This window comes from Phoxinus phoxinus (assembly GCF_949152265.1).
Source record: "Phoxinus phoxinus genome assembly, chromosome: 12".
In the NCBI taxonomy this organism is placed as follows: Eukaryota; Metazoa; Chordata; class Actinopteri; order Cypriniformes; family Leuciscidae; genus Phoxinus; species Phoxinus phoxinus.
The window spans coordinates 12,446,889-12,474,216 of NC_136887.1; the positions used below are offsets into that span (position 1 = coordinate 12,446,889).

General features: G+C 38.2%; 1 protein-coding gene across 1 annotated transcript in view; it reads left to right on the top strand.

Annotated features, from left to right (window-relative positions):
* Nucleotides 1-25,367, top strand: part of aff2 (AF4/FMR2 family, member 2) — a 229,136-nt gene extending 203,769 nt beyond the window's left edge. Inside the window, exons 10-21 of the mRNA XM_079631376.1 lie at nucleotides 4,090-4,252; nucleotides 7,555-8,598; nucleotides 9,471-9,586; nucleotides 11,407-11,665; nucleotides 12,117-12,253; nucleotides 12,422-12,485; nucleotides 14,422-14,558; nucleotides 14,662-14,733; nucleotides 18,188-18,281; nucleotides 18,499-18,548; nucleotides 20,801-21,018; nucleotides 24,367-25,367. Of these exons, the coding sequence (XP_079487502.1) occupies nucleotides 4,090-4,252; nucleotides 7,555-8,598; nucleotides 9,471-9,586; nucleotides 11,407-11,665; nucleotides 12,117-12,253; nucleotides 12,422-12,485; nucleotides 14,422-14,558; nucleotides 14,662-14,733; nucleotides 18,188-18,281; nucleotides 18,499-18,548; nucleotides 20,801-21,018; nucleotides 24,367-24,488 (2,476 nt within the window). The 3' untranslated portion in view covers nucleotides 24,489-25,367. The remainder of the gene's footprint in view (nucleotides 1-4,089; nucleotides 4,253-7,554; nucleotides 8,599-9,470; nucleotides 9,587-11,406; nucleotides 11,666-12,116; nucleotides 12,254-12,421; nucleotides 12,486-14,421; nucleotides 14,559-14,661; nucleotides 14,734-18,187; nucleotides 18,282-18,498; nucleotides 18,549-20,800; nucleotides 21,019-24,366) is intronic.
* The last annotated feature ends 1,961 nt before the right edge of the window (nucleotides 25,368-27,328 follow it).

Genomic DNA, 27,328 nt, shown 5'->3' on the forward strand with positions numbered 1-27,328 from the left:
GAGAACAGAGGCGGCCTTTGCTGAGGTCCCGAGCCGCAACGCTAGTCTCGATCCGCTAGTGGCCCTTGGGTCTGATGTGAATTTCTGGATGAACTTGTGTCTTAATGAGTCTCTTCAAGCAGTTGGCATCTCTCACACATTGCTTTTTCTTGCCCCCCCCCCCTCCATTGTAAGCTCTCAGACCGCCACGCTGTGACTATCTGTCACATTGATCTGAGATTATGGTATCAGTGTAAACACAGAGAGAAAAACACTAGTCGATGGGGTCCCTGCAGCTTCCAGTGATGCATCTGCCTTTGTTTTCGGTGTGAGGATCTCAGAGGAGCGATCATGGCTTTGGCCCTTGTGATACCATGTTTTGCCGTTAGCAAGAGCTGGAGATGGTGTGTTTTTGAATATATTTTAGACGGTAGAGCTCTTTTTGTGGACTCGAGTCAAAGTTTGGTTCATTCGCTTGGTGTGAAAAGGGTTGTCCAAACTTGATGGACAAGAAGAAGCTGTGTTCACCGCCAACGTATGTAACACGGCAAACATAATCATGGGCAACTAGCTGTGAGCAAAGTCACATATATCTGATACTCCCCCTCTATGCTTGGCACCAAATTAAAGCTGTTCAAAGTGAAATTATCGTAGATACTTAATTATCAGCTTTTGCTGCTAATTATTTGTATATTTGATATTAATTATGTGTATTATATCCTTAATATATTAAACAAGCAATTCTATTTTGACCATTTTTAATTGATATTCTATCAATTTAAATTGTATATATAACTCGGTTTGAATTTGTCTGGGGTTTTTTTTCAACTCTAAACCTACTCTGAAACTTTGTTCAAGTAGCTTTGTGTAGCTAGACTAGCTAGTGTTTATTTTTTGTATGTACATCAGATTTCATATTCCCTACTGTTTTGTATAGCACCAGCCTGATAAATTGCTTCATTATAAAACATGAATATTTAAAATGTAAATTGTACTAAATATTGTTATTTATTTATTGGAGTTGTTTGAGATATTTTGCTTATGCCTGGAGATCTTTTTTGGGGTTTGTAACAGAACATGCATTGACAGAGAATTATTTAAAGCCATGATAAACTAGGAGGTCTGTGCAAATTCTTCCCTTGGTGAATAATAATAAGTGCCTTGATGGCTTTCGCACTGCATAACTTATGATGGATTTGAGAAATATATGTGTGCACTTCCGTATGTGTATATAGTGTGGTGTGATGAGGAGAGATTGTAAATAAATGCTAATATATTAATTAGTGAAACTGCTATGATGTTTATATAGTTTGTGAATTTAAGTATTTACACTTATATTTGACTATGAAGAGACACTGGTGATATTGCATTTCAGTTTTAACCTTGGCTTAAAAAAAATTATCATGCAGGCTACTTGTTTTCAGACCTATAAGTATCAAACATAAATCCTTATGAAAGCAGATATGTTAACGTTCCTTATTACAGTTATAGTTCAGCAGTGAGATTAATTTACCCAGTTCTTTCAGTCCCAGTGGCCCAGTTCTAGTTGAGTTTGCCCAGGGCCTGCTGTAACTCCTTCAGGGGAACACTTCCTCCTTCCTGTGTTCGTGCAACGTGTGCTTCTTTACGAAGAGAAAGCTATTCCCAGAGCTGCTCTGTCCGGTCTGTTTGGGGACGAGGATACTGTTAATTATGAATAATGATGATAAGTAAACTTTGTTTACTTTACATCACTATGCTAGGCAAATCTGCAGATCCCCCCCCCCCCCTCTCTCTCTCTCTCTCTCTCTCTCTCTCTCTCTCTCTCTCTCTCTCTTTTAAATGAACTAGGCCCCTGAATAAAAAGTTGGTATAGCACTTATTATAGTAATAACTGGGTAATAACTAGGTACTAAACATGAACTTACCCCTAAACCTAACCTTAATCCATGTAGTTACCTTAAATTAACCATTTAACCATTACTTTCTTCCAAGTACACTGTAAGTACATGTAAGTACAACTAAAAAGCATTCTACAAAAGTTATATAACATTACATTGCATTACATTACATTGGCTGAAAATGTTTATTGTGTTGTCGTGCATTAATATATAAACATTTGCATCTGTAATAAAAGTGAAATAACCAGGAAATATTTTCTCAGACTTGCCTTTCTCATGAGATTCCACAGCTGTTAACCAAAGGTCAACCTTATTAAGACCAAAAGATGGAGAGAAAATGACCTTCTGTTGTTGTTTTGTGCGTGTGTGTGTGTGTGTGTGTGTGTGTGCGTGCGTGCGTGCGTGCGTGCGTGCGTGCGTGCGTGTCACACCAATCAGTGCTATTTGCATAGACAAAGGTCACACAGGTTGGTGTTTTGAAAGAACAGCACATCTCAAGCCCTTTGTGTCTTTTCTGTAACAGTGTCATATTTCTTTCAGATGATATTTGATTATGAGACTTTCACTGTATAGCACGCATTGGGTGTCAGGTCATTTGTGAGGGTTTTTTTCTCTAGCTGACAGAGCCTGAGTGAACAAGTGGCCAATTTTGGATAAAGCTTATGCCATGATTTGGCATGCATCTGCTTTTTTGTTTTGTTTTTGTTAGCTTTTTCAGTTTCCTGGGACAGGTTCCTCTTGTCCATGTCTTGCTGGCACAGCTGTAGACCAGAGCGCTTTTTCCTGTCGTAACATAATCTCTAATGAAGTGTCAACATAAAGCAGCCTGCTCTGACCTTTGGAAAGGAGTTTAATTTGCCTCCTTCTGGCATGTTTGACTCCATGTAGAACAATCTTGGATGGCCACATCTGAGGATACCCTGAGAAGTGAAGTGCTTATTGGATTAGAGCGCCGTGGCCTTTCATGAACTCATAAATAATGCCGAGCATGACTGATAACTCTGAGCTGAGCAATAGCCTCACAGGTGGAGAAGTAAACTAATGCTTTCTTTTCTTGCACATTTTCTTTCTATTTATATCTTTCTATCTCTGTCTCTCTCTCTCTAAATGATGTAGTCTATCATCAATTGGTTCAGTTGTCTCTTTATTAGTTGGTTCGCCAAAGCAGCATCAGCTAGTGTTGAATGAGAAACTTAGAGATAAATCAGATATCAAGGATATTGTTCCCTTTTTCATTTGGAAAAGGGTGTGTATTTAATATAAATATGTAATTGTGTTTTAAAGCATTGAACTAAAACGTTATAGCTGGCATTGGATTTTTTTTAACCCCTTAAGCGGCACCCCCCTTTTTTTAATAGACATGAAAATGCACATTCCGAACTTAAATGGTTGTGATTCAAAAATGCTTTAGAATATGTTGGCAGATTTTTGTAGAAGTGAAATAAATTAAGAAAGTTAAACAGAAAAAAAAATATATATATATATATAGAAGTTTAAGTTTATGAAAATGTACAATGTTAAAAATGTAATTATTCATATTTTATATAAAATATATATTTTCAAAACCTGGTGGATTCTAAAAATGCAAAAAAATCAAAGCCAACAATCTGAACAAGTTGTGTTTTAAATTGTAGGTTGATATCTCCAAAAATAAGCTTTCAGTGAGATTTTGTTTGGGCGCAGTACCAAACTTTTCCACTAGTTGACATTACTGCCCATATAAGGGCGCCTCCATTTCCATATGTTGTTTGAGTGATCTGAACCATTATTTTTACAATTTACATAACATTTATGAAGTAGACATCCTATTCAGAAATAAGGATGGTTTGGCAAAAGTTTGGCAGATTTTGAAATGAATTCAACCTCTAAGAAACACAAAAGAACACGTATTAAATTATAGCTCGCTGCCACATCACAAATGGTAAATCTATTCTTTTTTTCTTTACATTTAAAACATTTTAAGACCTTTTTTTCTAAAAGAATTGAATGGATACTATCTTTTGAACTCTTGGCATAAAAACAAACTGAGGTTTCAACCATTCTTTCATGATTTTTCATGTTCATCACTATTTCAAAATAAAGGTCTGAACATGCCTTATGAGTATGAAAATATTATTGTTGCAAATTGATAAATTACAGCTCCTCTGTGCACATTTGTGCACATTTGCACAATTTGGTTTATAGTGTCATGTCGGTTGATGAATGTTTCTCTCCGTTCTTTTGCCTAAAGCCTCCCTGGAACCACACCGCGGACCGGCAAACCGACCGGTCACTCCAGCGCGGCCTCAGGCAGCTCCAGCGAATCGGATAGCAGCTCTCAGTCCGACTCGGACAGCGAGAGCAGTTCTAGCGAAAGTGAATGCAACCGAACGTCCCGTGTTCCCACACCAGAGGTACTGATCACTTTACCCCCCTCAAATACATTCACACACACACATCCATGGCTTCAGATTTTTGCTAAACTTCTATAAAGCTGCTTTAAAACAATATCCCTGATCCTTCAGTGGTAAAATGTTTAGAATCCTGACAATTTCGAGACGCTCAATTGTTAATTTATCATATTTATTGTTGTATAAATTAAATTGATTGTGTATGTGACATTTGAACACTTCAGCTCAAACCATAGCATTCATAGATTGTTAGAATTCGTATTGCCATTATGCTTGCTTTAAAGCTACACTGTGTATTTTTTTTAATTGATTCTTAGCAAAAAACACTTTGTTCTTTCAAAATTATTTGTGCTCATTAATGTATAATTACTTCTACCAACTAATCAAGTATTCTGGGAAGCCATGTTGCGCCTCCATCTTGAAAATACATTAGCCAAAGAGGGACAAACCTGGAAATTCAACCTTCGCCTTTCGCGTTTTTACACTCAGTGGCACCGTGACGAATGAGAGGGGGAGATTTACTCACGACTGCCGGCAGATTTGAAATAATACGGCCACCGTAGGAGTTAAAACACCCTCGGAATGGGAGGGGCTAGAAAGTAATATTCAGTTGGTAGTCATATACAATTTCACCGCTAGATGGGAGAAAATCCTACACAGTGTAGCTTTAATAATAATGGTAAGACTGTACAATATTGTTCCATTAGTTAAGGTTAGGTAATGCATTAACTAATATTAACTAACAATGAGCAATGCATTCATTACAGTACTCATTAATCTTTGTTAACATTAATTGATCAAAATACAACTGTTCATTGTTAGTTCTTGTTAGTTCAGGTTCATTAACTAATGTTTAAAGGAATAGTTCACCAAAAAATGAAAATTATGTCTTCATTTACTCACCCTCATGTTGTTCCAAACCTGTATGGATTTATTTATTCTGCTGAACACAAAAGAAGATATTTTGAAGAATATGGTTAACCAAACAGTTGATGGACCCCATTGACTTCCATAGTATGGAATAAAAATACTATGAAAGTCAGTGGGGTTCATTGTGTTCAGCCGAAGAAAAAATAATAATACATGTTTGGAACAACTTGAGGGTGAGTAAATGATGACAGAATTATCCTTGTTGAGTGATCTATCACTTTAACAGATACATCTTTTTATTTTAATAATGCGTTAGTAAATGTTGAGATAAACATTATCGGAGATTAATAATAAAAAAATTGTATAACCAAAAATTGTATAAAGATGATGCTCAACTGTTATGAAATATATAACGGAATGAATTGATACACCATTTTACTTTATGCAATATGTGGGTAAAGTGGCCATACATTAATATTCCCATTCTATGCAATGTATATATACACTGCTTCTAATTTGTACATTAATGCGTTCTTGGAGCAACATTTAATGAAAAAAGAAGTGTAATAATTGGAGTAATAATTAGCAACATTTTAACAATAATATCTAATATTTCATAAGAATATTGATGTATAATTTATTTCCATATTCACTTGTTGTGTCTCCCAAAATGCCTGATAAACATGATTTAAGTCCTGATGTCCTCTACAGTGGACATGTATGAAATCAATGCCCTGCTCTGTAACAGAAAGTCATTTTTTTATTTGAAACCCCATAACGTTTTCCTGAGATGTTGGTTTATGAAAAACAATTTGAAAAGAAGTCTGATTTAAATTATAATATATTATATTTTCATAAGAGTGCTACATTTGTTCACTAAATTAATGTCAGACATGTTTAAAGACCAATGAGAAGTTGTTTTCATGGTGAAACCACCAAATATTTGGTATCTCTGAAAATCCCTGAATGTGCTCTTTACAGGACACCCGGGTTGTGACAGGTGACACGTATGGTGTCAGAGAAATTCACTAAAATATAATGTCCACTACAGTGGGCTAAAGTTTATTCCTGAGTCCCATATATATGTATTATTATTATTATGTGGTGAAGAATGACCCAGACATGTTCTTGACAGGTTTTGGGTAGATTTTCCCCACCCCTTCTGTTAGTGTTATTCGCAGTTTTATTGTTTTGCTTGCCTTCTGAACTCTGGGCCCTGAGGTAAATGAATACCAGCTTATGCAATTATTTCTCTTAGATGATTATTACGGGGCCCATTACCAGAAATTTCAAAAGAACTGAGATGAATCTGAGTAAGTCTATTTTCTCCTTTAGCTGAAGGCAAAGAGAGACTTAGGCAGCATTCCCCCTCCGAGTTTTTCTCAGCATGGGTTAGGGGTAGGATTTTTGAAAGGATCTCCTCAAAGGATTAATTGGCAGCTTTAAAGTTGTCCTGCTGTAGCCTGCCCGGGGCTCCCTAAGAGCATTACACAAGAGTAAACATCTCTCGGTTCTCATCGCCCCTTCTATAGCTTTGCTCTCTGCCAGGGATGGCCAATGGGAATCCGTATCTTAGCACTGCAAGCGCTCTGGTCTACAGAAAGATGTTTCTCTTTCAAGTGGCGGCACATAGCCCTGATGGGCGAAATATTGGGAGGCCTGTCAATTTCAACATGCTCAATTGTTAATTCATCATCTTTGCCAGTGCTTTCACTATAACATTTGGTAGCTTGTATTGGCGGAAATGTCTCTCTGACAGATGGAGAAATAGCATAGGAGATTGCCTTTTGTCTCAAAACGTACCATCAAGTCTGATTGGAAAGTGCACTGAATTGAATTTCTTACCCTTTGAGTTTAATGGTTAATATGGATGTCCACTCATTTCCACAGCTTCCTTTTCTGAATGATTTGCTATCATTCAGAGCATTCAAGGCAGTGTTTATGGGTTTGTGGGAAAGATTTACTTGTGTCTGGAAACATAATGGTACACAACAATCTGCGTGAGATAATACAGCTGATGAAAACATCTTCGCAGTGAGAGCTGTGAGCAGTCATCAGGACAGAACAGCATTTCCTCCATTATTCAGGAGTTTTATGACTTCCTCTCCTAATGGCCTTTTCATCATAGCGCCAGCTCATTGGTCTGTGAAAGTCATATGACTGCTTCTCATGAATCAACACTTGAAGACAGATTAAATCTGTACCGATATGCATCATTACAAATTCGATTTCCATGTTATTTTAAACATGTATCCATTTACATTGTAGACCTCAATGCACTGAATGCATGCAAAAATGTCAGATACAACAAATCTGATCTGGAATTCATTTCTAGTCTTCAAAACTGTCCACAGCGTCATTGTGCAATTGATAAAATAAGTTGTAAATATGCCTAAAACTGTGGTCCACAAATTTGTTTTGTCTTTTTCCACTAGCCTGAACCTCCATCAACAAACAAGTGGCAACTACATTTGTGGCTAAACAATGGTAATCATCACAATAAAGCACTAATTAAAGATAGTCATGGACTTAACAGCTCTCGGCCTGATGAAAGCCAAATCTCTGAGAACCAGAGCTCCAGCAAAAGCAAGCCTAGCACAGCACTGGCACTGGCACCAGCAGACCCCAAGGAGAGAACTTTGCTCAGTCCTATCCGAGAGAAAGCCAAACCCAAGACTGGTCAGAAGGCTCCAGAAAGCAAAAGCACCAAGGTAAAATCACCAGCTTTAGTGGAGCTAGCACCCCCTAGGAGAAGCACTGGCAAGAAGCAGCCCAAAAAGGTGGAGCGATCTTCCAGCAGCGAGGAGCACATCTGGCCAAGATCAGGAAACTCAAGTTCTACCCCCAAAGAGAAAGAGCCTCCGCCTTTAGAACCACCAAAACCTAGAGGTAAGGGCCCTGGGGTCAAGACAGCTCCAAGAAAGGAACCTCGAACCATCACAACAACAACTGCGCCAACTAATATCACACCTGTTCAAGATAAAAAGAAGCACCGAGGACCCAACAAGATCATCCCCAAGTCTAAGGAATTCATCGAGACAGAGTCCTCTTCATCCGAGTGTCATTCAGACCCTGAAGAACTCATCAAGGTTCAGCTTCCCTGTCCAGGTCCCAACAGCCTAAGCCTGAAATCCAAGGATTGCAACAGCAATATCCTGAGTGTTAGTAGCCTTACCAGCACAAGCAGCACCTCCATTCCTGACCCAGGTGCCTTGGATCTCCTGGAAGAGCCCCTCTTTTCTCCCATCCCCATTGTACAAAATGAACTTCTGTCACCGCTAAGAGATTTTGAGGACGTCAAGTCCCTTTGGGTTAAGATCGAACTCAGCTTCCTGTCACGGATCCCGGGGCAAAATCCCCCAGAGCCTCCCCCAACCAAGGCTGAGTGTCGGGAGGTCAGTGTCAAGCACAGACGGCAACAGTCACCGGCCTCCATCCCTGCAGAAAAGAACCCAGGCAAATCAAAGAGGAAACACAAGGCAAGTGTTCAATGTTCTCACTCTCATTTCATGCACTCTAATTATAAAATCAAGAACTGCAATAGCAAATTAATCATGTAATTATTATTTTCACTAAGTACTCATTCAGCAGGTCCTTTTTACGACGTGCACTTTTTCTAGGGGCATGTCCTCTGAAGCACACTGGGGGTCAAGTAACACATCATTGATAGCTGAAGAATTGGCCCCTTGTCGTGTTCAAATTGCACAATTCTTTAGCAGTGCAGATATTTAATTACTATACATTTTTATTGTTTTATAATATAGTACAGTATCTCATCCAATGTCATGTTTATATCATAGAACTTCCTGGTGTTTCTGTCCAAATGATCATACAAAAAACTTAACACCGAAATGCTCAAATTGACAGCTCATGGAAGAGCACTTGCACATCCAGCGTTTTAGGGTGTTTTCACAGTTCGTTTGAGCACTACAGGTGATATAGCGCCGATATAACATATGTGAACACCCCGAAAGGACTCAATGACCCACAAACAAAGCATAGTCAGACTACCTAAGGGAGTTCATTTTAAGTCAGTTAAGTCACCAAAAGCATTGAGGTCACTTTCCTTTCTGGTTCACTTTAACTGAAAGGGGTTTGGTTCATTTAAAGTGTACTATATGTGAAAACATCCTCAGTTATTATCCCTGATCTTTAACCACCACCACCACCAGGTTATCCAGACCTCAGTACAGAATTCTGAACACTATCTAACACTATATAGTCTTAGACTAAAAAAAGATGTTTGTTTGAGGCCTAGTGTAGATGTTTCAACTCGTTCTCCATCCTGCCAAGCTAAATAACATGTTAAATTCTGGACAGTGGTAATTAACTTCTCTCTCTCTCTCTGCAGTCTGAGCACTGTGACGTGATGAGTGGAGGCAAGAAGCTTCGGATGGACAAAGACGCACTGCTGCTTCCTCCTTGTATTTCGCCCATACACAACCACAAGGTCTCCAGCACAAAAGAGTAAGTATTCTATACTGACTCGTGGCTTGTTGCCTACATTATCACACCATCCCCTAGCTTGCCGCGGGAGCTTGTCTAGTGACTTTTCGTTTTGATTTCCAATTCATTTATTTCTTTTCAATGGAAGGATTCTCATTAGATTGCGTTCAAATCAGTGACTTCAGTGACTCTGCTGAAATCCTCCATACAAACAGCCCGCAATGTTTCGCTTTTTCTTTAACACTTTCTGCCAATGTCCCCTGATGTTTTTGCCACATGTGCACAGAGATTTTGCCAACTCAGCTTAGTAGCCCACTCCGTCTTATGTCCTTTGAGAGAACGCTGGGATACGCAGGGTGAGCAGCAGGTCACCCTCCCGCGCTGCCTGCCTGCTTTGTCCCACTGCATTACAGTAATTTAACACTGACACCAGCACAACGGCTACTGCTAATTTTAGATATTCAATTAGTGTCGGGACAGGCTAGAGCCCATCAAAGACACACGCATGACAGGGGTCGTGTGCTTGTCCTGTCCGCCTGAGTGCCCACCGCACTGCGACACGACTAGCGGCAGCGAATCTTGATGATACGATCAGCAATGCTACGTTAAATTATTAGCCACCGCTAACGTCTATTACTGGAAGTGTTTAGCACCCTCGGGCTATTTACTGTTATCACCTGCCCAGTGTGTTTTAAATCAGCTCATTCAACGCATTCACCCTTTTAATTGAATTAGAAAAGCAAAGAAGCCTTTTTATTTAGTGTTGTTAACTGATGAGACTCATGTTTTATAGCATATTTTCAGCCTAATAAACCAAGGCAAAAAAATAAAATATGCTGCTGTCCAGGACAGTCTGTCTCAGAGGAGCTTCTTTATTTAGCACTTAGGCTAAGTTTAGACATGTAAGCACTTATGTAAATTAATTTAGCCGAGTTTATATCAGAGCACATGCACATGCCACCACCTCCACTTTCATCTGCACATTACATTTTGTCTGTCCCTTATTGTTCTAGAAAAAGGACAAAAAAGGAACAGAAATTGTCAATTGTTGTCTGCTATTTTTTCCATATCTTCATGTTGAATTTAAAAGCCTGGACCTATTAGGCTTGGACTAATGCAGCATCAATGTCAAGTAAAAAGAGAACATTTATAGAGCATACATATTTCTTACTGGCCATGAAACTGTATTTTTCATTATTGTAATAAAAAAGGAATCGTCCCTCACATGCAGCATCAAATATACAATAAGCCGACAGGCTCTGTCTCTCGGTGAAACTCCACCTGTCACAAAAACATGGACACATTGTGATTTTGTTTTTCATATTTTCATTCCGATGCAAGTAGTAATCCACATATGTGTCGCCACATGGAGTTTTGGTTTGTTCGCATTCGTAAACAGATTTTTGCAGAAGGTTGTGTGTCTGAGCAGTCAGCGTTAGATGATCGTTCTTAAAACATATAATGAGTGGCATCTCTATTCTGATGTAGTTCAAAAAGCATTGCATGATCATCAGTTGTAAGATGTTTTCAGAGAACATATCTTCAAAATAAAGGCCATTGTGTGGTAACCTCACAAAATGTTAAAAAACTATTTGGCTATGAGAGTTGGGTAAGAACTTAATTTAAGATGCATTCTCTGCAAACAAGTCCTAATATATTTTAGGACGGGGACGATATCTTATTGCTTCTCCTGATCGTACTTAAACAGGATGTCTATAATTAGGAAATGTCTGATAAGTCTGAGGTATTATGCTGCATTTACACTGCAAGTCCTAAAATCCAATATTTGTGTGTCCTGTGCATAGAAAGAAATGTTTTCGATTTTGTTTTTTTCTTCCAAGTTCATTGAAGAAGCAACCTCGCAAGCGGGATGATAAACTGTTACCGCCTCTACTGTCGCCGCTGTCGGATGAGCCGGTGGGACGCCCACGGAGGAGCAGTGAATGCAGCTCCCTCAGTCAGGAAGGAAGCACCTCCACTGTCCCAAACACACTCTCCTCCACCCGCACAATCCCTGCCTCCTGCTCTTCGTCATCGTCCTCGTCACACAAACACTGCAAAGGAGAGAACAAATCCTTCTCCCATTCAAAGACCAGCACTGTAAGATGGATGGATGGATGGATGGATGGATGGATGGATGGATGGATGGATGGATGGATGGATGGATGCATGGATGCATGGATGGATGGATGGATGGATGGATGGATGGATGGATGGATGGATGGATGGATGGATGGATGGATGGATGCATGGATGCATGGATGGATGGATGGATGGATGGATGGATGGATGGATGGATGGATGGATGGATGGATGGACATTTCATGTGTTTTTGCTAAACTAATTACCTTTTTGGAAAGGTTTCAAAATAGCCTTCAAGACACGTGAATAGCTCCCATGTGCCCATCATCCAAAATCAATCCAAATAAATGGCCCTAAAAATAAAAACACTGAGTAGATGCAGAACAGACAAACGAGTGAATGGATCCTTTATGTATTATTCAAGCTGTTAAAGGCTAATCGTCATTTTATTGTTCTCTTGCGTTCCCAGGATGAAGATGGTCACAGCAAGCCGTCCGGGGGTTTTCATGGCAATGGTCAGTCGGACACAGACCTCTGGTCAAACCCTTCAACACTGTCCATTGAGCACATGGAGCCCAGGAGACCTAAACTCACATTTAATAACACGTATGTAACAGCCATGTGATTATTTTGGGTAATAACTGACATATGTATTACATGTTCATTAAACTGTGTTTCAATTGTATAGTAGCTCTGCTCTACATATTTGAGGTTCGTCTTTATGCACACAATTGCAGATATGTGAAAAACAAACCAATCTTTATATGATTACAGAGTTCACAATGCAGATTACTACATGCAGGAAGCCAAGAAGTTGAAGCACAAGGCAGATGCTTTGGTAAGTCTATTTATAATGAATCTATATGCCAGCAAAAAAGTTTAACCTTTAGAAAAATGGTTACTTGAAATAAAAGAAACATTACCTAAATATATATATAGTCAAACTTATTTAAACATTTCTCATTTTCATTTAGTTAATATGTTCTAAAATAACTCAAATTAACCTAAAACAAAATATGAAAACTATATAAAAAAATAATAATTACATAAACGCAACAAGATGAAAATGATAACAGAAAATATCAAAATAAGAACTATAACACTATCGCAATTATACTAAAATAGCTAATAAAACACTGAAAGACAGAAATAAAACACAGCAACTAAAATTGTAACATCAAAATTAACTGGTTTTATTCAAGTCAAAAATATTATTTATCAAAACAATGTTTTATGGGTTAAATCAGGTAGTATTCCCACCTTAAGGCAACAATTGCAGTTACCAATGTTTACACTCTATATTATAGAGTTTTTAGTGTGTCTTTATTTTTTGTAATTTCCTGGCTTAAAAAGGCCCCAGAAAAATATTAATATTATTTATTTATTTATTTATTTTATTGTTGTGTAAATATAATATTACTAACAATAATGATAATAGTAATGTATTTTTAATTTTTAAAAGCCAAGCAAAATTTCTAGTGATGGTTTTTCTAGCTTTGTTCCACTCTAAAAGATTGCTCAGATTTGTTCAGCTACAAATTGCTCCTTGTAAATCCAACATCTATAAGGCATTATTGTGATAGTGTGGGAACCCTGAATCTGATATCTTGGCAGCTAAACACTGCTGGTAACATCCTCCAGATCTCTTCCGAATAAATAGACACATGCAAAATGATGAAGTCTTTTACTCAGGAGAATAATCTGCAAAGCCAGAGACTCCGTTTAACTCTCCCTGCAGCCTAGGAGAAATTAGCGCAATCTTTAGCGATTTTTCTTTCCAATGGGAAGTTAGCACTCAGCGAGAGTAGATGAAAAATTCCTGTCACACTGCTCTTAACTACACGGACGCATAACCCTTCCGCTACGGAGAGCCATTAGCAAGCTGAGAAAAAGCTCTCTCGGCAGACCTTTTATAATTGAAGACTTTCCCATCTAGGCGAGCGAGAGCCCTTGTGTCTGCCCTTAGCATCCATAAAGCAGGAGCTTTGTTAGAGATTTACAAAACAGAACCCCCAGACCCCCTAATAATTGGATCCAGGCAATTATCTCTGGAGACATTGTCCATTATCGCAAGTTACATCCTCTCTGTCATAAATCGCTATGACGATGTATAGGCCGAGTCATGAATACAAAGTAAAGGGAATTGATTGCCAGCGTTACATGAGCGTAGTGGCAGGCGTGTAATGAATCCCTCGCTTCGTATTGAAGGGCTCACTTGAAAACGAATGGACTCGGCTCCAGAGGTGCCGGCGGAGGCAAGTGGTCAGTAAATCTATTTTACGCTCCTATGGAGATGAGATATGCTCTTATTGTTTGTGCTTGTCTGCGTGAGTTGGATGCTGTTGGGGTTTTTTTTCTTTTCGGAGGCAGGCGTAATGTGGTTTCGGGCTATTGATTCGTTTGCGTTTGAGAAACGAGACATGAGAGTTCAAGTTAGCCTTTACGAGGTCGTACCCGATAAGTCAGGATGAAAAACATAATCCCTAAATGTGGAGAAAATCCCTTCGCACTACTTTACCGCACCAAATGAACTGCTCGGAATCATAAACTTGTCGTGAAGTTGGAAATATACGCCAGTCCGGTGACCATAAATCTGCACGTTGCAGCACTATCATAGAGATCTTCAGACATAAGAGAATTACCTCAGTCTAATGGCTTTATCTCCTCCTCCGATGATATCTGTTTTCTATATGCCTTTACGAGCTTTGAAAATTACCTCAGTCTTTTTCATTCGCGTAATTATCTCAACCTTTAACGCCACTTTTGCTTCACAGATGGACAAGTTCGGCAAAGCTGTGAATTACGCAGACGGGGCGCTCTCGTTCATCGAATGTGGCAACGCCATGGAACGGGACCCGTTAGAGGCCAAGTCACCTTACACAATGTACTCAGAAACCGTAGAGCTCATCAGGTCAGTGCCATCTTCATATCTTGATAAATCGAAAATAAAAGATGGTCGTCATTACCTATAGTTCTGTCAGGTTGGTGTAACTCATGTACCTATATTATTTAAGGTACGCAATGAGATTAAAGAACTTCACCAGTCATTCCGCCACAATAGCTGAGAAGAAGCTCGCTGTACTGTGGTAAGTTTGCTCTATTTGATATACCGTTCAAAAGTTTGGGGTCTGTACGATTATTTTTTGAAGAAGCTTCTTTTTGGAAAGAAATTAATACTTTAAATATTAAGTCAAGACATGAAATTGATTGAAAGTGACAGAGTGGGAGACACTTTAGAGGAAGAGCTACTTGCTTCATTTTTACAAAGTTTGCGAAGCTCATAGAATCGAACTTTAGCAAGTAAACATGCTGTCCTTGAGAATATCCCTGCATTCCGCTTTGCTTCGAGAGTTATGCAGATTATATGAGATTACCCACCCTTAAACATCACAGAAAAAGATGAATCATGGTCCACCACTTTAAATGTCAATTAGAAGAACCTTTCTTGACTATGTAGCCAGAATGATCACACAATGTCCTCAAGACTTTATGCCAATAGTCTGGAGATGTCAGATTAAAGCAGTGCCTATTTGAGAGAAAACTGTTTTATTTAAAGTGTCACATGTGACCCTGGACCACAAAACCAGTCACAAGTCGCACGAATATATTTGTGGCAATAGCCAACAAAACATTGTATGGGTCAAAATTATCGATTTTTGTTTTATGCCAAAAATTATTAGGATATTAAGGGAAGATCATTTTCCACGAAGATATTCTGTAAATTTCCTGCCGTAAATATATCAAACATTTCTTTTTGTGAGTGAATGCAGCACAATTGCGAACATAAATGGACAACTTTAAAGGCGATTTTCTTTAAAGTTTTTTTTTTTGTACCCTCAGATTCCAGATTATCAAATAGTTGTATCTCGGCCAAATATTGTCCTATCGTAACAAACCATAACATCAATGGAAAGCTTATTTATTCAGCTTTCAGATTATGTATAAATCTCAATTTCAAACAAATTGACCCATGTGAGTGGTTTTGTGGTCTAGGGTCACATATGCAGTTACCGTATACACCCAACATGCATGGAGGTCAAAATGCGAATTGCATTGATAACCCAACTGATGTAGTTGTTTTGAAGGGGTGTAAGCGTTCGGGCCTTCTGTGGGGCGTTAGGGGTGGTATTATAACTCCAACGCCGTTCCCGCGTACCATCAGAAGCTAAATCCAGCGCTTTGCTCTAGCAGCCAGTTAAATCTCCTCTCAGCCATCGCTCGACGACAATCATCCGTATCTGGAAGGAAGCTTTAAAACACTGCTAAAGCGCTTAATCAGCTTAGAGTGGATCATTATTCCTGTATTTCATTAAGCTATTAGAGGATAATGAAAGATTTCCACATGGTGACGGCAGAAACATATTCTCGCCCAGATAAAAGCCGCCCGTGCTCTGCCTGCCTGTCACGCCGCGGCGGCTTGTTTATTCTGAATGTCAAGGTTAGTTTTGCGCTTATAGCGGAATGACAGTCATCAGCGCAGATTGGAATTCAGCTGCCAGTCTTTCTGGCTTGTTAATGAAAGCCGTCTAGCAGCCGAAAGGGATTTTCAAAGGCTGCGGCGTTTATGATTTATAAACCTGGGTCGAGGACATAATACCGTTCGGGTGATATTATATGCATTTGAGAGAGCTGTGAAAAGATGTTTACTCTCTGGCTTCAGATATATTAGGCCAGTAGATTTTGACCTGTGACATAGGGAAATGTTTCACGCACAATGAAGACGCATCAACAAGATGCCATTAAAGCTTCTGACCGGGTTTAAGGGGGACAGACACCTTGCTTGTATATCAATGTGACTTCAGTTGTTTGGATGCGTCAGAAATGTGAGAAAGCTAGTTTTTGGTTTCATGGGGCTGTGCATATGTCCCAAGCATCTGGTGTCTCGCAAGCATACTGTTGAAAGGTCAGCCACCCCATGATACTGGCTGCTTTTTCCTCACTGCTCATACTGATGCACACTGATGCTTGTGATAATACTGTTGTTGTTTTTGTTGTTGATGTCAAAAAGATTCAAGTTGTTGTTTTTTTGGCCCTGTGAAATTCCACAATTGCTAGTTTTCAACTACTAACTGTGTCCAACTGTGGACATACGTGCATCACAGGATCATTTGTTTTATTTTATCACAGGATTTATTTGTTTTGAACATTCACCTGAACACATTTTCACAGTTTGTATTGTTTTTAATAACACTCTACACTGTAAAAAAAAAAAAAATTGGTTTAAACTTAAAAAAGCAAGGTAACTTTTTGCCTTAAAATTTTTAATTTGTTGTAATTAAACATTTTAGTTACTACAATGAAGAAGAATGGTTTAATAAACAGATACTCAAAATAGTATGTTATCTTCACACATTAGTTATCGAAGTTGATTTGACAAAAGATAAAAAGTTGTGATAAATCATGAAGATATTTTTTTACAGTGTAGGCCTATGGTGGAAATGGAATTTTTGGAATAAAACAGCCGACTCCTTTAAAAGCCACATTCACACAGCAGCAGAATACAGTTGTTGTACGGTTATGTTCACACACAGAGTGACAACCGCATTTTACTACCGTATACAGTAACTCACACCGGTACATTTTCAGGACTCATAACCGCCATTCTCGGAAAATCTGCGCAGTGTGAACGGATCCGGACCGGACAACTAGTTGTCGGTCACGTCAGTGCGATAGAGCCGTGTTGTGGGTTTTCGTGTTCCTTCTGAAGGTTTTAGATCACTGCTCCTGTCATTTTTATTTTATGTTCGTTATGACTCAAATGCTCCGCTCTCCACACGGATATAATATAATATCAGATATAATATCTGCTGTCGGTTAATGAAGATTTAACAGATGAATCTGGTGCTCGATTGGACTCTTCGTGTCAAAAGTGATTTCGATTCTATGAACGTCGCCATTTTTGATATTACTTTAGTCACTGTCACATTTGTTGTAGGATTTGACAAAATTACAGCTTGATTAGAAAAAAATATGAATTTATATTGTTATTATCTCTTTATTTACTTCACATTTTGTTTTATATATCATCTCAAGCTGTTCGTTAACACTGTAGTTAATATACTGTATACAATTGTTGGTCATGATGGAAATGATGGCACAATTCTGGGAGCGTCATCATTTCATATATGATTTTCATTGATTTTCAATGACAAATGATTTTCATCATTTCATATATATAATGGTGGATATTCATGTCCCTTTTTTGATTATATTTTTTTTAGAAATGCAATAAAAAAAATTATATGATGGATTTTTATATTTTAAGACAAAAAGTCTAGGTCTGTGAAAAGAATAAAACAATCAAATCAACACAGAAAAGCATAAAAACATTTGCATAAATAATGAATAATGGCATGGTTAAAAATGTGTTTTAATAAAAATCAAATCAGTGGGATATAAAAGTGCACAAAGCTAAAGTAACACCCATGCATTGCCTTGATGAAGCTGCATTAGTATTCATAACAGCTTTTTCTTTCAATATTCCTAGAATACGTTAGGCAGGATCTTAATTGCACATAATGACTATTTTCTCTTTTTCAGCAATCGATGTTTGTCACTTCTGTACCTGCGAATGTTCAAGTTGAAGAAAGATCACGCGATGAAGTATTCACGCTCACTAATGGAGTATTTCAAGGTAAGACCCCATGCCTTTGTTTCTCGCAAATAAGTAAAAGAGCCAGAGATCTTAGTTTCTGACTGCATATTTATTTGAATAGCATGTTCTCATTAGTTATGCATGCCATTATTACATGTTACACTGTTAAATTGTACACTAATTATGCAATTAATCTGCACGAGACGTACCATGTTTGCATTTTCCGATTATGTACTACGTTTTCTTGTTCCCTCAGAATTCTGCGAAAAGTTCCCAAGCACCCTCACCGTGGGGAGCCAATGGAAAGTACGTGCATTTTTCCTCTCCTTGTCCTTTTGTATTTCTGCCAGCTTATGAAAAGATTCCATCTTGCTTGAGAACGGCCCTCCTGAAACGTCCTCCCGCTGCCAAGTAGGGGGGGAAAAAACTATAGTGTGAGATATGAAACCTCAGTCATGGTTTCTTGACATCAATGAAAGGACATGAAGAGATGAACTCTGGGAAAGCAGCATCGCTTCCATGTCAGCTCCATGGCAACTGAGTACCAATGGGGTGAGCTGGTGCGAGAGGCGCTGTGTTTGACTTTGTGTGTGTGTCTGATCTGGCCTTTAGCAGGACACTACCCAGGCCCGCTGTTTGCCTGCCAACCTGCCTGTCAAAGGCTATTAGCCTCACCAGTCCGGCCCCTGCAGCCACTACATTAGCAATAAAGAGTGTGATCAACACATCCATCCTCAACCTCCTCCTCATCCTTTACCATCATGAATCTTTTTCGCCTTTTTTTTTCGCCTCCGAGGGAGTTTATTTATCTTAGCAGAGCCCTGAAACCCGTTGCGAACAGGCCTGGCTGTTGACAGGGCGCATAATTTAGCCGGCCGAGGCTTGAGTGTGTTTTCATTTTTCAGTGGATTACAGGCCACTGAACCAGATTGTTTGGGGTTGCAGGACTAAAGAGACCAATGAATATGTGTGCCGGTGGTTGTCTGGAGGGGACGACTGTGTCTGCAGGTTACTGTCGAGAATGTACTGAGATACTGATAAAAGGGTTGTTGGGTAAATATAAAGAATCGGATAGCTGGCGGTAGTGGTGCTACCCTTGTGAAAAAGAAGTGTGATATTGTATTGAATGTGCACTTAAAGCGTACTTCAGATCTTTAAAGTATATTTTTGAAAAGCTGTACTTGCAGATAACATAATATTAATGAAATAAAACACTGTAAAAAAGTATATGATCAATAAAATAAGCTAAGCAATTTTCAACTTTTTTATGTCATACAAGATTCAACTCGTTGTTTAAAGTCAGTTTAATGTAATTTGAGTTGAAATGACTTAAACTTCCAAGTTGATTGTACTTTAAAAAAAATATTATTTTTTTACAATGAAGGCCACTTAAGAGAGTACTCTTTTTTTGATTATTTCTTAACAAACTTAACTAAACTTTTAAAAAGTGCCATTGTAATAAAAAAAGTGTTACTTTAAAGTACATATTAAATAATTGTTTTAATAATCTTATCTTTAATAATCTTGCTTGCATGATTTAAAGAAGTGCACTGTGTTGTTGACTAACATACTAAAGCACTTGTGGTAACACTTTACAATAAGGTTGATTAGTTAATATTAGTTAACAAGCATGAACTAATAGTGAACCGCACTTATACCGCATTTATTAATCTTTTTTAATGTTAATTTCAGCATGTACTAATACTTTATTACAATCTTGTACACATTAGTTAATGCACTGTGAACTAACATGAACAAACAACGGACAGCTGTATTTTTATTAACTAACGTTAACAACGCTTAACAAATACAGTAACAAATGTATTGCTCATGGTTGGTTCATGTTAGTTAATACATTATGTTAACTAATGATCCTTATTGTAAAGTGTTACCGCACATGTAAAGTGCTTTATTATCAACTGTAGTCTGTTATTTTTTGGTACATTGAAAGTTAATATATACTAAATTGCAACTTCATCATTACAAATTCGTAATTACAAATACATGACACTAGTTTTATTAAAAAGCCACAGCCAATCAAAACGTATTTGAGTAATATAGAGCAATGTGGCGCAGGATATTTATCCAATTAGAATTCACTGTGGGCGGGGTTACCAACACTCTTTAAATGAAAGGGTTCTTTATCAGCATCTGTATGGTTCCATGCAGAACCTTTAATATGTATGGAACCATTCCATTGCACGAAAGGTTCTTTTAAAAGGTTCTTTCATTAAAATGTTATCCACACAAAGAAAAAAATGGTTCTGTTTTTTTAAGAACTGTTGACTGAAAGGTTCTTAGGGGAACACAAAATTGTTCTTCTATGGCATTGGAATGAAAACCCTTTTGGAAACTTTATTTTTAAGAATGAAGCATAACAATATACTGAGCAACGAACTTTCTTTTAACGTGTCGCTTGTCAACTTACCTTTGAAGGATAGGAATGATCCGTTTTGAGGGTATGGAAAGCGCCGGCTCAGTTTGAAATAATGCTGGTATACAGCGGATTGAATTTTCCAAACTTCTCACTGGTCAATGTTTCATCTGTCTCCTACCAGGAGCACAGGTACCCCGTCTCCCATGTCCCTGAGTCCATCTCCTGTCAGTTCGGTCAGCAGCGGCACTGGAGTGATGGGCTCTTCCTCTGCCTCTGGAAGTGTGGCCATTCCCCAACGCATCCACCACATGGCAGCCAGCCATGTCAACATCACCAACAACATCCTGCGCAGCTACGAACACTGGGAAACCTCTGACAAGCTGGCCCAGGAAAGTCAAGGTAGGATGAGTTTTGAGTTATATTTCAGGTTTTATTGTTCAGTAGACGGCTTGTACAGACACTTGTTTTTTCTTTGGATTGCAAGTAGAGAGTGGAGCAGAGCGATAAATACTGATATATATATATATACAATGTTTAGACGAAAGCGACGAAAGGCTATAAAGGAAATGTTGTGCGGAAAGCCCTTATATGGAGATGATTGGGCGTGTTTTATGCAAATTAAGGATGTAGCCAGCAACCTGAGTCACACAGTCAAGGGGGGTCTCCATATGATATCATTTCCTGTTTTAATTTGTTTTTGCTAAATGTTTAAAAAAAAATATTGCTCATTTAAAAAACTCCAAATTCATTAGCATTAGAACGAGGTTAAGAACAAAAATGCGGACGCACGTGTTTTAGGTGGACGTTTTTTGTAAGAAGTTCTCCTGTACGTACAATCGCGGAATAATCCCCGCGATTATTAGTGAACGAGACCCTTTCTTTTAAGCTGTTTCAGGAAAAACACAATGCGTACAATATTTATCAAAGTTTTTGATTAGCTATAGTCGAGAGACAGTTTGTCATTCGCCTACCATTTTTAGGGCTTTTATATCTTGCATCACAGAAAAAAAATCATTGAAGTGAAGAATTACTTTCCCAAATTCTCCTCAAATCTCTCCCTCGCAGATAAATCTCATTCGTCTTCGCAGTCATAAACTGTATTTCTGCGTTATATAAGAAATTCACCTCTCACACTTGCAGTGACTCAACATTTTGATATGGACCACCAGAGAAATGAAAAAGCCACTATGCTAATTGCATTTGAGATCTGATGTGGCTTGTCATTTCCTCTCTTTCGTTCTCTCTCTCTCTCTCTGTCCTCTGGAGGAGACTAATTAAAACGCTCTGAGACCCCGCGTGTTGTACGAGGTCTCCCCCGCCTCAGAAATCAGCCGTAATAAACTCTCTCAGCTTCCCCTCCTCAGTGTCTTTCCTAGAAAGGAACGCAGTTAAAGGCTGGTGGGCACGAGCTTTGGTCAGGATGATAGCGGGATTGGCTCATTATGACAGTAGCAGGTCCTCGGGCGCGTACGTGACTCTTTAGTCTGTTGTTGTCGTCTGTTTGCTAATTGCTGCAGTCATTAGTAGGTGGCAGTGATGTCATCAGATACTCACGTTATCTCCAGGCTAAACTTAAGAAGATTCACATTCATGTTTCTCTTTGATTTTCAGTGCCCGGGAAAATGTAATTAAGATGAATTGGTAGTTGTTGTTTTTTTAATTATAGATTTTTCTGTATTCAGTGAAGAAAGAATGATTATTTTTAATGATTATCTTTATTTTAGGTTTTTTTTATCATAGCTGCATGAAAACCAGTGGCTGAAAGGGCAAAAAAAAAAAGGCATTTCTTAACTCTTCCCCCGCCCGCGTTTTTTTTTTTTTTTTTTAAGTTGCAGCCAGCGCCAGCATTTTTGATCATTTTCACAAAAATCTCATGGCCCCCTGAATATTTTGTTGTATGATCTGAACATGCAATATATCAAAAGAGAGAACAGAGCCTTTGCTTTTAAACACACATTATATGCTAGCTTTGTTTTTTTCAACACTTGAATCTGGGTAAGATTCACAAAAAAGCAACATTTTACTAAAAGCTAAAAAAATAAAATAAAAAATTTGTGAAAGACTAACATGCAAGCAATGCTTTTGTCGCCTGTTTCTGAATCTTTTTCGCCTGTAAAAAGTGATCAGTTGACTTAATTTAAAAAAATTGAGGAAACCTGTTGCCTTAAAATTATTAAGTAAATAAACTTCATGCTTAATCGAAAAGAATAAGTAATGTGGAATTGTCAAGTTCACGTAACTTAATTTTTTCAATTAAGCATTACGCTTATTTACTTAATAATTTTAGGGCAATGGGTTTACTAAAAAAAATTAAGTAAGTGAACTCAAAAAAATGTACAGTCTCGCCTCTTTCAGATTATGTGTAATAGCGCCCCCTACCGTGTAACAGTGAAAACATGGATTGATTGAAAATTCCTGCAATGTTGGGAAAATTTTGTGTCATAAATTACAGAAAATTCCATCAATGGCGGGGAAAGAGTTAAGTTAATTCTTAAAAATCTTGATACTTAATGGAATCATACAAAAGCATATGATTATTAGAAAAAAAGTAAGCACCCCTAAACATACCCGTCACTGGGACGTAAGAAGACCGAAATGGTCTTAGCCTAAAGAAGCGTAAAGAAGACTTCGAAATAAGTACGAAAATGTTAAAATTCATATGAATAAGCCACCAACATTTAAATAGATCTGAATTGCCATGAGATTGTTCTGGTATGTTCCTAAATGCAATTCATGAAATAGTTCACCCTAAAATTCGAATTCTGTCATAATTTACTCACCCTCAAGTTGTTCCAAAACCTGTATGCATGTCTTTCTTCTGCTGAACACAAAACAAGATATTTTGAAGAATGTCTGTAACCAAATTGATGGTAGACATTGAATTCCATTGTTGAAAAAAGTACTTTGGAAGTCAATGGTGCCCCTCAACTGTTTGGATACCTTCAAAAGGTTTGGTTACCTGTTTGGTTATTATTCTTCAAAATATCTTATTTTGTGTTCCACATAACAAATACATTTAAACAGGTTTTAGAACAACTTGAGAGTGAGTAAATTACAGAATTTGAATTTTTGGGTGAACTATCCCTTTAAGAAGTCCTCAAATATATTCTTAAGAACTTTTTTGTCTGAATACATGACTACTTTTGAATGCCGTCAATGGCCCCACATGATTTTTGGGTTAGATGTTGCAGTTACGGCTCCTTGCCAGCAAGCTGAATAAAAAAAATTGGATATACCAAAAAACTTTTACAGCAACGGTGATCGTGCGAGACTTTTACGGGCTTTTCCCAAATCACTGAAGTGACCTCGACGTCCGGGTTAGTGGTAGCATAAACCATCAGGCAAGTGTTATTTAAATAAACTCCTGATGTACTTACAAACTTTCCAATGCCTCATTTTATGAGTACAGAACCTATTTGTACTACTGTAGAAGTTTGGTACCATTCCGGGCATTATTAGTGGGGTAAATCACGAGATACAACCTTGGATCCATTAGCGCCTGCACTAAACTATTCGGCTGATATCTCTGAATAAGCTCTAACTTTAATAATGTTCGACCAAGGGAAAAAAAGTTTGGCTCGAGGTCATGGTGCAAAGGACCCTATAGGTTGAAATTACTTCAAACCATCCCTTTAATGTCCAAAAGATCATCAACAGCTGTTATATATGATTTACCAGAGTGTCAAACTTCCCATGTTGACGATCACTGATGTGTGTGTGTGTGTGTCTATCTCTCTCTTCTGCCAGAGTTCTTTGTGGAGCTGGACTCAGTAATGGAACCGTTGACGCAGCACAGCAGCATGACAGAACTGGTGCGCTACATACGCCAAGGATTGCACTGGCTTCGGCTGGAGGCCCATTTGTTATAGTGCTGGCACTTCCACTGTGCTCTTCCTCTCTCTCTGTCTTTCTCTCTCCCACTCTCTTCCCCGCCGTTCATCACTACCTCCACCATCTTTGCCATCTACAACCCTCCAGAACCCCGAGGGAAGTCGGCAGTTAACCACTAGCGAGCCTCAGAACTGTGAGTTGTTCCCTGGAGGGTGCCATGTCCTCGTTCCAGCTTGATTCCTGTAAGAGTGCGTCAGGAAAGTCTTGGGATGTCGGATCTGGAAGGACGGAGCGCCGCTGCTTCAAATTACAGCACTATGGGAGGCCAAATTTATTCATCTGTTACAAGAATAGAATTTGTGACTGCATAGCAGCAACTTACTAATGTTGTTGAACGGAAATTCAACCAGTGACCTCTGTGTGGCAAATCAAATTTGCTTTGTAAGGCAGGTTAGGCCAGAAACACACTTTACGCAAGTACTACGCAAAGGCAGACGTGAATTCTTGATCAACATATTGCAAGTGCACGATACTGCTGAATATTTTTCATGTGTGATACTCTGGCAGTATCAAACCTCAGCACTATTTACCTTTCAAATCATTTTTTTTTTTAATCTTATCTATTATTTAGTCAAAAAATACATAAATGACTTGAATACACCTCTGAACATGTTTTTAAATGTTTTAATTAAAATCATTTTGACTTTTTTGTGGGCCATAGAGTCAGAAATGTCAGTTATAATAATTAAATTATTTAAAATAATGTAGTTCGGCATAATACATATATATACACACACTACCTTTCAAAAGTTTTTTTTTCATACTTTTATTTAGCAAAGACATATTAAATATATATATTACAAAATATTTCAAATAATCCTCTTCTTTTGAACTTTGTATTCAGCAAATGGTAATGGAAAAATAGAAAAAAAATGTAATCACGGTTTCAACAAAAATATTTCAACATTGATAATAATTTGAAATGTTTTTTGAGCAGCAAATCAGCATATTAGAATGATTTCTGAAGGATCATGTGACACTGAAGACTGGAGTAATGATGCTGATAATTCAGCTTTGCATCATAGGAATAAATTACATTTTAAAATATATCCAAATAGAATACAGTTCTTTTAAATTATAATAACATTTTACAATATTACCGTATTTTTGATCAAATAAATGCAGCTTCATTCAGCATACGACAATTCCTTCGAAAACATTTAAAAAATCGTGTGGACCCCAAACTTTTTAACTGTAGTGTGTGTGTGTGTGTGTGTATAAAAGTGTGTGTGTATATATATAAACTGCTTCACTGCTTAATCATTTTTGAAAAACATTTAGCAAAAAACACTTACGGTAAAACAGGAAATGATATCATAGAGAGACCCCTCTTGACTGTGTGACTCAGGTTGCTGGCTACATCCTTGCTTAACTAGCTCTCTAAACTGTTGCAACTGAAACAGAAGTGTGCAATCCTGGTGCTGCGTGGCCTTGGGAACACGTCTGGACACGTCTGGTTCACTCTGAGAGCCGCCATGTCATTGCTGAGAATACACACATTGGCCGCTGCATTATGAATTGTGCTCTGACACCTAGAACACGACACATGAAATCCAGCTTGTCTAATGTACTTGCGCATAGCGTGTGTTTCAGGCCTTAGCACTGCAAGATTGAGATACACAGGAATTAGGGGACAGATGAATGAGCTGTTAAACCTGCATTCATCTCAAACGTATAGATTCACCCCATCTGGAGATTCACACGCATCCATTTGAAACCGTGCTTATCTGTCAAGGCTTTTTTTTTTTTTTTTTCTGTAAGGGACGGGTGCAGTAGTCATGTATTCTCTCAAATGTCCCCGTCTTCTGTTTCGCCGTGGCACTATGACAGCTGGCGTCAGTGTGAGCAGTCTGATAGGCTCGTTGGCTTCGCTCCAAAGCTGCGTTCCCGGAGACAGACTTCACGTCTTGTGTTCGCAGCGTCAGAGGCTGATGGGAGATTTTATCCGTGCAATTAACTTATACATATGCACATATGACAGATTGATATCTCTGAGGGGGGTATCGGAAAATCTGAAAGATTTTTGGGGTGTTTTTTTTTCAATATGTACCATAATGACTGTGTTGTATATGACAGCTATTTTAACTGTTCGGTGTTTGTTCAATCTTGCATGTTAATGCAGAGAGGTAGAGGTACAGTAGAACCGAGAGACATCAGCGTATTTCATGAGCACTATGAAGAATCTATGTGTTTCGTCCAGTTTTTCGTCGTTTTTTTTTTTTTTTTTTTTTTCGGCCTCATTAGGGCTGGCTTGATGACGTTTAACATTAAGTTATTATCTATAGAGAGTTTATCAATGCTTGTACTTGAACATTACATTTTTCTATCTCCAGAGACGCTCCCAAACAAGCTAGGTCCGAATTTTGAGGCCTAAACAATTGCATCATGTGATCAAATCACAAATCTTTTTTTAAATCAAATGTTAATTTTCCATGCATAAACTCTTTACTGATGAATTTAATGTTAAATATGATACGGATTTGTTGATAAACTATCAGTGAGAGTCAAACTGTTTGTTCTTGCTGGTGTGTTCATAGGTATTTGTGTGTGTGTGCGTGCGTGCATGTGTGTGTGTGTGTGTGTGGATCAGATTTTCATTGGCAGGGTTCATTGTATTGTAAAGCTTCATATATCTGTCAGTCTATCACGTGAATGTCAGAATATGAGCGAGAGACGGGATGTATGTGTGAAATAGACATTTCACTAAGATTATTCAAAAGTGCCTGCGTATCCAATGGAAATTTATTAGAGTCTATATTTAAGGATGACAATGGATCTGAATGATTTTCCATACCATATTGGTATATCCAATTTTTCT